A 15,601-nucleotide genomic window follows, 5' to 3' on the forward strand; every position below is an offset into this window, starting at 1 on the left:
GATACTTAAGTTAACGGTATTGTGCTTTTCTGTGCTAAAAACATCCAACAATGCATATTCAACAATCAAATGCTCACAAGGGAACTGTAATTCCCTGCCCCCTCCTATGCTCAGGGTGGGGGTATTTTGTTGAGCATGTTGCTGTTTGACATATTTTTGTCCATTTACCACACAAAATGGAAAATATTACCACAACTTTTTTAAGTGTGGATCATAAACAACTATTGCAATGGTATCATTGAAAAAGTAATGCCCAGATTTATTTTCATCGAATCCATAATTCTAACAATGAATTGTTGAGGAGGTTTGTATTGTGATTTGCTTAGTTTCCATAGACAGTAGGAATAAATCAATTAAACAAAGGTTTCTATTGTTCTTGTTTGAACTCTCAGCTGTAATACACTGCATAGTTTGAATATTTCACATAAGATCTAATGTAAAGAAAAAGAACAAAAACAAAAACTGCATATGTGTTATTACATAGAACCATTAGTGAGATGCTATTAAGTTTCCTCCTGATCTAACAGACTGGAGATTTACAGTTTGAGTAACAGTAACACTTGGAAGCTTTTATAAGTAAAACAATAACACTGATCATCATTGTAGTATTAGCTTTAGTTGGTACTGAATAAAACAGTGTACAATTAAAAACTGCGTCATATAACAACATATTTGGCATCATGTCTGACAAAATTATACTACACAATAAATATAGTAATTACTAAAATCACCAACCTCAATAATATACACAGATTCATCATCTCAGTTTAATAAAACATGAATGAACAAGCTGCTACTAAACGAGAATGCTGTTTGTTGTCCATGGAAATTGATGGACCAGAAGCAGCAACTGAGAAGCTTTAACCATCTGTAATACACTTGCTAATTTTTGAGATCATTATAACTATACCATCCTCAAGAAAATTCTTCATTTCTGAACCTCTATTTTGAGAAGCATTTCACAATAAGTAGTAACAACAAAATGTTCACGTCACTGGTAAACTACATGACTTCTGATGCAGAAATGCAAAAATTGTTATTACATTCTGTGTAGTTCATAAACTTTGCAAACTTAACTACTGACATACAGAATACTGTTTCATTACCCTCCACTGCCCTCCACGTCAGTGAGTTCCTGCTTTCATACCAGTCCATATATCATAAAAGTTTCTGTTTGGGACGTAATACGGAAAGCAGAATTTTAAAACAATAGCCAAGGACTACTAAAACAATGATACTAAAAATCAACAGAACAGCCACTACATCCAAGAGAAGGTACTGAAATATATTGAGTTCTTTAGCTGCTGACTGTAAATGTGGTGCACCTCCATGTCGAAGAACATATTCTGTCCAGTAAACTGCAGTTTCCATTGGAGACTTAGGACGATCACGAAATATCTTAGATGTCTGTATCGCATTCTCCTTATAACTGAAACAATATGTTAAAATAGGAATTTTTTGTGTTTCAGTCAAATTGTCACAAGCAATAATTTTGCATGGAAAAAATAAATGATTCATTTTTAAAATATCAGAAGCTGCTTACAGTTCTAGATCTTTATCTGACAAAAAAAAAAAAAAAAACAGTTTAACACTTGGTCCATCAACTTTTGACACAATGAGAAACACTATATGGTTACTACATCTGGCAAATAACAGATTGAAAAATATGTTAGAAATAGCCCTTAACTAGAAGTAACAATTTTCCTTAAATTTATAGTAGTTAACTATGGGGAGTGATGTTGTGAAACATTTTACTGTGACAAGAATAGGGCACTTACATGTCTTACATGTCTTCCATTATGCCAGATTACATACACACTAGTCTGCCAAGCTTGTTTTGCAAACTATTCAGGTTTAAAATTTTTACAAAAAATGTTGTGAACTACATACCTTATATTGTAAATTACTTGGTTCAAAGCACTCAACAGGTTTTCCATTGTTAAATTTCTATAGCTTAGCTGAATACCTATCCCTTGTCGAACAATATTCTTAGCATTGTGATCCTGATCTCCAAAGAAAGGTATAGTCACCACAGGAACAGCATTATGTACGGCTTCAATTGTGCCCAATAATCCACTGTGTGTCACAAACGCTTTTACATTGGGGTGATCTGTAAGGACATAAATTACAGAAAAAACAGTTTTATTAAACTATGTAGATGCACAGAAATAGCAGAGGAATAAAATTGAGAATGGGGAGGGAGGGAGGGAGAGTTCATGCAGTTATGAAATGGGAAGATAAATATCTCTATCTCAAACTATTGTTTGATGGCAAATGGAAACACACTAACCTAAACATAGAGACTGAATGTGAAGTTGGTTCTGAAGGCATGTGATCAGCATAATCCCCATGTGCTGTATAATACTGATGATCTTTCAAAATTATTCATTCCGTACACCCATAGTTAAAATTGCATAAAAGTTTAACAAAACTTGATAAAATTCACCTGAAGATATGTGACTAAGACACTTCTTCAAGACTGTCACAGCAATATGTGAATTATCTTGAAATGGCAGCCAGGGCAGCCTACAATGAAGTGCAGGATGATTATAATCAAAGTTCCAGTCTCAAAATGCCATAAAAAAAAGAACTACTGCTCAGAATGGCATTAAATTTTAACAACATATTATGGAAATGTTACGGGGGAAAAAAAAAAAAAAAAATCTAACAAAAACTCTACCTCTAGATGGCACCATAAGTAGCAGAATATGCAAAATTGTCTGTTGCCAATTAAGCTCTTTTACAAGAACCATGACTGTGTGCCACTAACTCTGCAGACATTCTGGACCCCCAATGACGTGAAAAAAAGGCATTGGTCTGATGTCTGCCAACAGCCTGGAGAAAATGATTATGAAATTAAAAAAAAAAAAGGTTCTTTTGAATACCCATTGGCAGGGAAAATTTAACAAAAAGTGGTGATGGTGGTAGTGGGGTGCAAATATGCAGTACAGGGGGAATTGCCTGAACTCTGAACGTACCTGCAAGTAAAGTGCAGAAAAGATCCTGGATTATTGTCCATATAAAGTCACCAATGCTCAGGAGTTGTTTCATGGTCACCTGCCAATAAGACAAATATTTGCCCTAGCATTTCTTGCTTGCATGGAAGTGGACAATGACTGCCCATGGAATGCTCTGTGGACAGACGAAGGCTGTTTCCATCTCCAAGGACATGTCAATACAGAGAACTGCAGCCTATGGGCAATGGAAAATCCACTCGCATATCAGCCAGTACTGCTTCTTTTTGCAGAGGTAACTGTGTGGTGTGGGTTGATGCTTCATTTTGCAGAGGTAACAATGTGGTGTGGGTTGACAGTATCGTTTATGGTAGGGCCATACTTTTTCGAGGAGAATGGGTAATATACCCTCACTGGTAAATGCTGTGAGTTTTTTGTGCACCAACATCATTCCAACCCTTCAGCAGCATGAATGTGTGGATAGGATCCTTTTTATGCAAGATGGTGCTCCTCTGCACATTGCATGCCTGTGAAGCAGCAAAGGCATTTTGGAAATGGTAGAATTAACAGCTGTCATTTCGCTACAGCCTGGCCATCCAAATCACATGATCTTTGCCCGTGTGACTTCTGGCTGTGGGATTATCTGAAAGATATTATGTTTGGTGCTCTGATTATAAATGCAACTCAATTGCAGATGTGCATTGTGCAATACTTTCTGAACATTATCCCTAAGACACTGACCTGTTGTCGAATAGGCTGTTTCTCGATTTCAACTTCGGGCAGAACATATCTTGTGCCAGTCTCATCACAACTAAAAACTGATTTCATTGTTGGTTTTCATGGCGTTTGTGGCCTTTGGACAATTAAAAACCAATTTTTCTCATCCAATCTGGTATAACCTTGCTGTTGTGGATGGGCTTACCAAAGTAACAGTGCCACAACTGTTGACTACCGAACTTGTACGCCAGTGCACATTGCATAGTACAGTTGGTTTAACGTGCAACGGTCATATTGACTCGCTTCCCATGCCCGGGTTCGATTCCCGGCGGGGTCAGGGATTTTCCCTGCCTCAAGATGACAGGGTGTTGCTGTGTCGTCTTCATCATCATCATTCATCCACATTACGGTCAGAGGAAGGCAATGGCAAACCACCTCTGCTAGGACTTTGCCTAGTCGGCATCATCCCCTATGCTTCTCAATGTATGGGACCTCATCATCATGATCATCATCAATGTTTCTCCCATCTTTCATAACATTCTGTCCAAATTTGACGTCATTCTGAGAGTGATTCTTTTTTTTACAGCATTTGGAAACCAGAACTTGAATTATAATCACCCTTTATATACCACAGAAATCTAAAAAAATCCTTATAACTGTAATTGCTGATCCCCATTTGAAAGCGAGGTGAATTAAAAGTAGCATGACAATGATCAAAAACCCTCATATGTATTTCTCTGCTGAGAATCTGCATCCTATATGTTCTGTGCACACTATAAGCCCTCTAATTTTGCGACTGCAACTGGTAGTGTCTTGGCGATGGGATGGAGGAGGAACAAAAATGGCAATAATAAGGAGCACTGCACTGTACTACTTACTGTGTGTGCTCTTGATGGCAATGGAAGAGAGGGTTATGTTCAAAAATGAGATGCTGTTTATATAAGAAAGCAAGTCATATGGTTACAAGTGCATTACCAATTGCAGGTAGGTGCCCATGAAACCGTAACGGAAGTAACTACGGAATTTCCTGGCTTGCAGGAGTTAGACCATATATTTTTATGATCCCTGGTTTGAGCGGGGGAGAAAACTGTCTTCCTGCAAGTGATGATAAATTACACTGATGGGCCAAAACAGTATGACCAACTGCTTTACGCTTGTTTGTCAGTCTGGAATGAAATATGTCACACATTCTGCATATCACAATTTCTTGGTAGATTTGTGGAGGTATGTGGCATTACATGTCTATGCACAGGTCACGTAATTCACATAAATAATGAACCGCTGATTTGCATATGCGGTAATGGCACCTCCTAGCGACCCAGATCGGTTCCATAGGATCTACATCAGGTGAAATTGGTTGCTCAGCTATCAATGTGAGTTCACAATAATGCTCCACATACTACTGTAGCACAGTTTTGGCTCTGAGACACAGACAGTTATACTACTGCAAAATGACATCGCAATCGCGGGATACATCAAGCATGGAGTGATGACGGCAGTTCACAGCTGTCAGCCTGTCTTCAATTACTACCACAGGTCCCATGCAAGTATAGGAGAATGTCTCACGTAGCATAATACTGCTCCCACCAGCTTGCGTTTGTGGCAGTGGTGTGCTGCATGTTTTGAGCCACCATTCACCTCGATGACAGATCGACCTAATGCAGCAAAAATGTGATTCACCTGACGAGCCAACATATTCCATTGATCAACAATTGAATCCTGATGGTACTGTGCCCACTGAAATTGTGATTGATGATGTCATTGGGTCAACAGAAGAAAATGTAGGGGTGGTGCTGTGGAGCTCCATGTTCAACAATGTATGATGAACAGTGTGCTCCGGAATACCTGTGCATGCACCAGCATTGTGCTCTTTTGGTAGAGAAGCCACATATTACCAGCTACCCTAGTTTACTGAGCAGACATGCTTCCGAACCACATGTTCTATGAAGAGTCGTGAATGTCCAACCGTTTACTGCCGAACGGTAGTTTCGTTGACCAACCTCTTTCCATAGATGCTCACATCAGTAGCGGGTGAACATTCGACCAGTTTCACTGTTTTTGAGATACTTGTTTACAGGCTCTGCGTAATAATAATCTGCCCTTTATCGAAGTCGTGTATCTCAATGGATTTCCCCATTTGCAGCCCAATCTTCACTATGATGATCACTCGTCCGTTTGTTCTATTTACATACTTTTGTGATCGCATCATGTGCTTGTAATGCTACCAGGCGGCATCCATTGTCACGATGGGCAGTGGTCATAATGTTTTGGCTCGTCAGTGTATATTGTTTACTTTATTTTGTTAAACAGTGGAAGTGATCAGTTTGATGTCAGAAAAGGTAAAGGTACTACAGAGGCAAATCTGAAATGGCATTTAATAACAGAAGGCAGACTGAACTAAAATCACAATACCCTAGCATTTGTGAACCTAGAGAAAGACTTCAACAGTTTAACCACACCAGTTAAAGACTTGAATGATTTCCAAGGGATGTAAGTAATTTTGATTATTCTTAAATTGCATCTGAGTTTCCTTCAGTAACAATATTTTCTTGTTTATAATCAAGTCTACACCTAAATTTCCTCCCCACTCTCTCAGCAGTAAAACGTATGTCCTGATTTAAATTCTACTCGGTCTTCAATTTTTTCAGTACCCTTCTGATAAACTTATTGAATCCTATTTGATCTTATTAAATTACTGTTGCAACTCCACTCATCTGCCTTCAGACCCTAAAGTACTGCAATTTATTGTTCTTAGATACAACAGCAACTCAGCATAACCCAGTGAATGCTCCATGAGGTGCAGAAGACTTGTGCTTCTCAGGGATTTTTGGGACCTTGCCAGGACACAGTACAGAACAGGATACTGCATAAAGTAAATACAACTATAACCAGTCTGCATCCTAGTTACCTGTAGATTTTACACCTAAGCATTCCATGTCTTGGAAAGAAATCATTGGAACTTGAGGTAACAATGAATGATACAATTATTGACTGCATGTGCATTATGAAGGACTTTTGTAGAAATTTTGAACTAAACAGCATTAACATCTACCCATTTAAGTTAGCAAGTTAATACTGTAAAAAGAATCCCAAAAATGGAGGTGCATGTATTTTTACCAAATTAGGTATCAGTTTTAAAAGAAGGTGTGAAGCTGAATCACTGAATGCAGAAAAGCATTTTGAAGCAGCAGCTGTGCAGTCATAATCGTAGTCTTACAGCAGTATACGGATCACCCACTGAAGATACAAAAATAGTTATTAATCAGTTAGAAACAAAACTTAAAATTGTATTTACTGCAAGAGCCACTATATTGTGTTAGGGGATTTCAGTACAAACTTTATGAACAAAAGTAGGCTGAAAGACCCATTCTTAAATCTCTGATGTAGTTTTAACCTATTTCCTAACTTTTTTGACCCTAAGAAGGTAACAAATAATACTGTCTTACATGTAATATTTTTTTTAAAATGTAGGTCCTACAGAGATAACCAATTTTGTTTTAGGGTTATCAGGGCACAATGATCTTGTCCTCAACATTCCTTCAGTGGCATTGAAAGAAAGAAAAGCACACTTCATGTATACAAGAAATTCTTCTACAAAAAAACTGTGCAAACTTTGTAAATATCAAAGCATTGAGTATTGGTCAGAAATGCAGCCCAAAACTAATACAGATGACGCATATAATTCCTTCTCTTCAGTTTTTTGAGATGTGCTTTCCAAAGAAGCTGTCAAGAATCAGACCCTATGGTAATGCACAGGCAAGTCCCTCTATCACATCTGGCATTAAAAAAAAAACAGTTGTAGAACTCTTAAAAAAAGAACTGTGTTTGTCAGATAGTATTATCTGACCTACATATTCAAAAATAATATCTCTCTGGCATATAAATGTCAGACTGTTTCTGTATGTAGTAGCTTCACTAAATCAAATGGTGATGGCACTTTTTGCCCGTACACCACCTCATATGGAAACAAACCGGTATTTGTATGGACTTTTGCATTGTATGCACATACAATATGCTTTGTGTGTCAACAACGCAATTTTGTAAACGTTTCTATGGCAACATCTCTTCATAGATGTATAGATGGTTATTTTTTTCACCTATAGCCATTTGTACTTTGCAGTTGAAAGCTGTCAAAAGTGCTGCCAGGTGTCAGTGATTTCTCCAAGTTGACTCGTATTGCCTCAAGGTGGCTTGACTGTAGGAGTGTCTTACAAGGGAACCTCCCCATCGCACCCCGCTCAGATTTACTTATTAGTTGGCACAGTGGATACGCCTTGAAAAACTGAACACAGATCAACCTAGAAAACAGGAAGAAGTTGTGTGGAACTATGAAAAAAATAAGCAAAATATACAAACTGAGTAGTCCATGCAAGGTAGGCAACATCAAGGAGAGTGTAAGCTCAGGAGCGCCGTGGTCCCGTGGTTAGCGTCAGCAGTTCCGGAACGAAAGGTCGTTGGTTCAAGTCTTCCGTCGAGTGAAATTTTCATTCTTTATTTTCGCAAAGTTATGGTCTGTCCGTTCGTTCATTAATGTCTCTGTTCACTATAATAAGTTTAGTGTCTGTGTTTTGCGACTGCACCGCAAAACCGTGCGATTAGTAGACGAAAGGACGTGCCTCTCCAATGGGAACCAAAAACATTTGATTGCAAGGTCATAGGTCAACTGATTCCTCCACAGGAAAACAAGTCTGTTATATTCCATACGACACTGGTGACAGTATGTGCGTCACATGACAGGAATATGTTGTCGACCCACCTAACTTGTACACTTGGCGAATGGGTAAAAAGATTCGCTACCTTGCCCGATTTAGATTTTCTTGTGGATGTGATAACCACTCCCAAAAAAGTGATGAAAACATAAGAGTTTGTCACATAAACTGCAACAAATGAATGCAACAGTTTCACAGTCGCACAGTTTTCACTGTGCTCTGTCAAAACATTTGATTTTAACGTTTTCAAATTTTTCCGTGTGTAGACCATCAAATCCTGCATATGCCCAAGCAAATCTGAACATGTCTTGGAATTTTGGAGAGCGAAGTTGATTGTGTGTGAGTGCCTGAACTTAGATAATTGTCTGAAAATAAAAAAATAAAATTTTCACTCGAGGGAAGACTTGAACCAACGACCTCTTGTTCTGCAGCTGCTCACGCTAACCACGAGACCACAATGCTCCTGAGCTCACACTATCCTTGATGTTACCTATCTTGCGCATGGACTACTCAGTTTGTATATTTTGCTTATTTTTTTCATAGTTCCATACAACTTCTTCCTGTTTTCTCGATTGATCAGAGTTCAGTTTTTCAAGGCTTATCCACTGTGCTAACTTATAAGTAAATCTGAGGGGGGTGCGATGGGGAGGTTCCCTTGTTAGTAGTAAACTCCAAACTAGATGTGGCATTTTTTCATGCATCTCAGTGTTTATGATATCTCTTGAACCATGTGTGGTACCATGAGATAATTTTGTAGGCACATTTAACTGCATATGTGGATACTGTCTGCGGAATTAATTTTTATAATATGTATCAAACAATGGAAAATGCAGCATGGAATAATGACACTATTATGAAAACGATAGGTTGGTACTCACCTTGTAATGAAGATGTTGAGTCACAGACAAGAAGTCTGGCCTTGCCAGCCTGAGACAGTGGTCATGTGTGTGTGCGCGCGCGTGCATGCAGGGGCAGGCATGGGTGTGCGCGTGTGTGTTGTCGAATTAACATGAAGGGCTTTTGGCTGAACGTTACTTGTTTAGCACATTTTTTCTTTATAATATGTATGGGTGTTAAGAACAAGAAGAGGGTATATTGAAAAATAATTGCTAAGGCAAATTTCTGGCTAATGATAGCTCCATATGGCAGTTTGAAAACAAAGCAAATGCTATTTGAGGAACTGTGAGGACAAACAGAGAACATATGCGAACCAGGTTATCATTCTCAAAAATGTAGAGAATATTAATATTAAAAAATAAAATTTGCCAAATTGTATAAACAGTTATTCTATTAATGGAACCACTTTATTCAGCTTGAAATTCACAATTCAAGAAAAATCAGAGAACCCTCAAAAGCTGTTTGTAGTGTGAAGGTAGATTCAACAGACAAACAAGAAGCATTAAAAGAGATTAAAAAGAAATCCTTGAGACATAAAATGTTGGCAGGGGTAGATGAGGTACCAGTAGGTTTATAATCAAGGCTGCTCCATGTAATTACAAGGCCCTTAGCATACATAGCCACCTGGTCTTTTAGTGAAGGAGAGTTTCGTAGAAGGTTGAAGACATCACAAGTGAAGCCATTGCTGAACACATTGACTGCCGCAAGGCCACCAGCAGAGGTTCATGCCATCACCCTGTGCCTGCTGGTAGTCACACAAAAATGTTCAAGTGTGTGTGAATTCCTAAGAGGCCAATATGTCTGCTTGTGTCTGTATGTGTGGATGGATATGTGCGTGAGTGCGGGTGTATACCTGTCCTTTTTTCCCCCTAAGGTAAGTCTTTCCGCTCCCGGGATTGGAATGACTCCTTACCCTCTCCCTTAAAACCCACTTCCTTTCGTCTTCCCCTCTCCTTCCCTCTTTCCTGATGAGGCAACAGTTTGTTGCGAAAGCTTGAATTTTGTGTGTATGTTTGTGTTTGTTTGTGCGTCTATCGACCTGCCAGCGCTTTCGTTCGGTAAGTCACCTCATCTTTGTTTTTATATATAATTTTTCCCACGTGGAATGTTTCCCTCTATTATATTGATGTCATTAATTTGAATCCAACAATTACGTTTGTTATTGTCACTGTTGCATTTCGAAATCTTTTCTGTCGTCTTATTTTCCTCTTTCTGTTTTTGCCAGTAGTTTCACTTTGTATTCACCTTCCCCTTTTTACCGTAATCTGCTATACTATTTTATCCTGCCTATATATACTAAATAATACGTAACCCACTTCCAAACCATAACCAAAAAAATTTTTTTGCCGCTTTCAGCACTACCGCCGCTATAATATCCACCGTTTCTAGTTCACAAACAGCTCCTTTCACCTTTTAAACAACCATTTCGGCCAGTTCTAATAACTTTCGCTTTATTTCCATTTCCGTTTTTCCCACATCACTTATGATTTTTAGCCGCTTCCCACAGGTTTTAACGTCATTATTTCTTCGTCAGACAATTGTTAGCCTCATTTTCATAATCTGCCACCACAATACCACTCCTTTTAATATACTACACGCAGTTTTTTCGAAAGTTTCCCGAATTTCTCCGTCCTTTAACGTGTTTTGGCGGCAACACAACCACCTAACCTTTATGCACATCGTTGTCTATCAACCCAAGTCCAACATAGCCCAGCTGTAACCAACACCTTTTCGCCTTTTTTCATTCCAGATCTCCAGTTACTTTCCGGTTCACCTTTATCTCTCCCCATATATTTTTATTTTCATTTTCATTTCACCTCATGTTACACTTTCCACCTTCTAATACCATGTCACCCTCACAACACCCCCACAACGACCCCTTTAAGTTTTATTTACATTCCCTCCGCAAACATGCCTTCGCCCTGGTCTTTTAAATATGTCTGCTTGTGTCTGTATGTGTGGATGGATATGTGCGTGAGTGCGAGTGTATACCTGTCCTTTTTTCCCCCTAAAGTAAGTCTTTCCGCTCCCGGGATTGGAATGACTCCTTACCCTCTCCCTTAAAACCCACTTCCTTTCGTCTTCCCCTCTCCTTCCCTCTTTCCTGATGAGGCAACAGTTTGTTACGAAAGCTTGAATTTTGTGTGTATGTTTGTGTTTGTTTGTGTGTCTATCGACCTGCCAGTGCTTTCGTTCGGTAAGTCACCTCATCTTTGTTTTTATATATAATTTTTCCCACGTGGAATGTTTCCCTCTATTATATAAATATATAGTTCTGGCAATACTGGCCATGGCCTTCTTCTTCCATGCAGATGCACACATATTACCCAAACTCTTATGGGACTTGGTAAGAATGTCTTCCACGAGTAATGAGTGTGTTGGGTAGGGACACTACGAATGTAGTGTGTGGACATATAAGGTGAGAACGTGGGTCTCGCAGGAGGCGTGCGTGAGATAGTCCCTGCAGTCGCACTATCCTCTGTGCCCTTGGTGGCTCAGATGGATAAAGTGTCTGCCATGTAAGCAGGAGATCCCGGGTTTGAGTCCTGGTCGGGGCACACATTTTCACCTGTCCCTGTTGATATGTATGAACGCCCGTCAGCAGCTGATGGTATTAATATATAATTCTAATTTCATTATGGACGGCTGCAGGTCATCAATGGTGTCTGTTCTTTGACTATATATTTAGATGGCACCATTCTAAGGAGAGTGGAGCATGTGGTCACTGGTAGATGCATTGCATCACGTGTAAATCTCTGTTGTGTCCGCTGGTGGTTACATGGTAGTCAACATGTCAAAAGCGGCGACACGGATAAAACAGCAATCAGCATTGCATAAGTTGCTTGGGATTCATGTCGATGAAATCTTAAATTTTAATGACCATGTAATAAAACTTGTGCAGAAACTCAATTCAATCTGTTTTGCTCTTAGCATTATCACCAACATTTGTACATCAGACGGTTCCAGGACAGCATACTTCTATTGTAACATATGGAATAATGTTCCGTGGTTCAACCACTTGCCACCTAAAACAATTTTTTTGTTACAGAAGAGAGCTGTCAGAATAATAATTCACAATCTCTGACAGACATACTGAAAACCCATATTCTGAAAATGTAAAATACAGGGTGTATCAGAAGAATCATCCAATTTGGCACGTCTATATTTCTGAAACTAATAAACATATACAGTGAATTTTGTTTTTTGATGACAGAAAACTCAAAAAGCTTTTTTCAAAACTTTTCATAGCTGTTTAATATTCCCCCCTTTAGATGCACGGCATATGTCAATGTGGTATTCAGACTGTTCACACACTGCAGCGAGCATTCTTGAGTTACATTCTCTACAGCTGCTGTTATGCCATGTCCCAGTTCACACATTGTTGTTGACACATAAATAGTCTTTTACCCTCACAAGAAATAATCACATATGGTCAGGTTTGGTGCCCTTGGAGGGCAGTAATGTAAGGTTGAATCATTTGGTCCAGTGCGACCAAACCATCATTCAGTAATCCCTTGATTTAAAAATTTCCCCACTCCCAGATGTCAGTATGGCAGTGCCCCATTCTATTGGTAAATGAAGTCGTTTGAATCAGTCTCCAACTGTGGGAAAAGAAAGTTCTCAAGCATACTGAGATATGTGCTCCCTGTAACAGTGTTCACAGCAAAGAAAAATGGACAATATACCTTATCTCAAATAAAATAAAGTTACGATTTTTCAAAATTAGATGATTCTTTTTGAGATGCCATGTAAAACTCGAGAGTTTGCTCTTTCCAACAGTAAATTGCTCATGCCCATATCTCAAATAACATGATAGTTATTATTTTTTAAAAATTGAATGGTTCTTTTTTTTTGCACCCTGTACTAACAATACCTTCACTATACATATACTGAAATGTTTCATATATCAGGGCCCACCAAGAAGATTTCAGTTAAATGCTGGCTTTCATACTTATTTCCAGTGTATGTCAGAAAGTTGCAAGATGAAAATATATTTAAAGTAGAAGCTTTTAAAAAAATTACTTGAATAATGTTTTTAATCAGTGAGTAACTACACTGTTTGGTAACATTTTTCTGTTAATGTTTACATTAAATAAAAACTCAAAATACTGTCTCTTCCCCAAAACATTTTCATTATATTTACATATCTAACAGACAGCTGTTGGATGATATAAAACCTTTACTGCTCCACTGTTGTACAAAAGGACTTGCTGGCTCAGTATTAGTCTACCACAGTATTATTGAACCTGGGAATGAGGGCACTTCCGTCAGGTTACTGTGAGCTTTTGTCATGATATTTCATGAGGACACAATGAACTACTTGATAGTATTTGGACAACTGTCTTGAAATCATTCACACTGCAATGGTTTTCCTTAGTCACCACTGTACTTGTTTACTGTAAAACACTACTTGTTTCTGATATCAGTGACAGGAGGCCAAGTGCAATAATATTGTGGTGGAGTAGAACTGAAGAACTGACCATAATTTTTAATAACAGAAGCATATCTGTGTATAAATTTGTATTACTATATACTTATCACCTATGTATTGTATGTGTCTGTTCTTTTATGCATTGTATTTATATATTATTTTGTGTACATATTTGTATCTTCCATTTTCTTGTAATGGTTTCATATAAAATTATCATGTGCTTTTGGACAACAACAATACAATATTTACTGTTGACTGACAAATAATGAAAAAATAAATATTCATTATTTGGTCCTGATGCTCTTGAATTTACTGTGTTCACAGTCAAAATTATTGGATATGAAGTCCGCCTGTTACACAAAACCCCATGTGACCTAAACATGGTTCAACATCTCTGTGCCATTATCAACAGATTTTCTTTATCAAAATTTGTGAAATGTGAACATATTTTAACTGATAACTGATCTGCAAAAATAGGGCCTAAAGAATAATTTTTGTAATTTTTTGTTATTACCTTAATTTTACATTATATGTTCATTTACATAGTGCTTATGTACTTGTGCGTGTATACTTAGCATACTATCATGTACTGGTAGCGTGTTACCTGTGACCAAATGATGGTAATGTGAATTTGGTTTGAGAGTTAATCTTACAATGTAATTTTGTTGTGCCAGGATATTTCACGCTTGTATCTGCTATTAGTTACATTTTGCTTTGGCAGATCCTTTTTCTTTTGCATTTGCATGAGTTACTGAGAAGCACAAACAAACTCTGCACATATTTTGCAGAATTTGTTTGTAATGAGTGCTTTTCACTTCACCAAAACATAGTGTAAATGTTTTTAATGTGTGCCCTATTTCATGGCACCGAATTTGAATTCTATTTACCCGCCTCCCCCCCCCCCCCCCCTCCCTCCCTCTCTCTCTGTGTTTGTGTGTATGTGTTTTAAACTTCCTGTGCTGTCTTTTTGTAAAGTTCCTTTGCTGTGTTAAATAGTGTGCCTTTGTATATTGTAGTGTACTCATTTATAACCTGTTTCCTTCTGCTACTGCCTTCTGTATGCAGAAGCTTTCCTCTATTGTTAGTTTATGGTAGAGGCCATGGATGTATTTTAGTACTTTTAAATCTGTTTCTACTGCAGTTGGGGTGATGGATGTGTTATATTAGGTGGTCAGCAGATCTGCTGTGGGAGCTGTTACTTTTTAGAGCTCTGAGGTGTCCTAAATATCTTGTTTTAAAGTTCCTGCTTGTTTGTCCTATGTATACTGTCTGGTCAGTTTATATGTGCCTGATCAGTTGAATCTGTGGATGTTTCCAGTGTTCAGATCATTTTCTATATTGTGCTGTCTGTTCTGTACCCTATGCGAGTCCACGGCTCCTTGTCTTGGGGTTGTGTTCTCGCTTCCTGCGGACGAGGTCCCAGGTTCAATTCCTGGCGGGGTTAGGGATTTTCTCTACAACGTGATGACTGGATGTTGTGTGTTCATCATCATCATTTCATCATTATTGACGCGCAAAGTTGCCAAAGTGGCATCAACTAAAAAGAACTTGCAATACGGCGGCCGAACTTCCCCGCATGGGGCCTCCCGACCAACAATGCCAAACGATCATTTCATTTCACTTTTGTACCCTATGCGAAGTCTCTGTTTTCTTAATATGTTGCCTATTATTGTAGGTCAGTAAGTGCCATTTAGTTTCCTAGGTGTGGTGTTGGTCTTGTGTGCCACACATGCTCATTGTCTGCCTGTTGTGTTCTGCATTGCGTAAGGTCTAGTGTGCACGTGGACTGCTCATTCCTTCTCCGTCTACATATTTGTTGGTTTACTATCTCTTTTATATGAGTATCATAACCATTTTCCAATGCTATTTGTTTTATTGTGTTTAGTTTCTGT

The 15,601-nt window shown here is 38.4% G+C and overlaps 1 protein-coding gene across 1 annotated transcript in view; it reads right to left on the minus strand.

Moving 5' to 3' along the window:
* Window positions 1–258: 258 nt before the first annotated feature.
* LOC124613870 (UDP-glycosyltransferase UGT5-like) overlaps window positions 259–15,601 on the minus strand; it is a 64,518-nt gene continuing 49,175 nt past the window's right edge. Inside the window, exons 5-6 of the mRNA XM_047142599.1 lie at window positions 1,891–2,110; window positions 259–1,429 (exon numbers count right to left, since the gene is read on the minus strand). Coding sequence (XP_046998555.1) covers window positions 1,159–1,429; window positions 1,891–2,110 — 491 coding nt within the window. The 3' untranslated portion in view covers window positions 259–1,158. The remainder of the gene's footprint in view (window positions 1,430–1,890; window positions 2,111–15,601) is intronic.

This window comes from Schistocerca americana, chromosome 4 (genome assembly GCF_021461395.2).
Source record: "Schistocerca americana isolate TAMUIC-IGC-003095 chromosome 4, iqSchAmer2.1, whole genome shotgun sequence".
In the NCBI taxonomy this organism is placed as follows: Eukaryota; Metazoa; Arthropoda; class Insecta; order Orthoptera; family Acrididae; genus Schistocerca; species Schistocerca americana.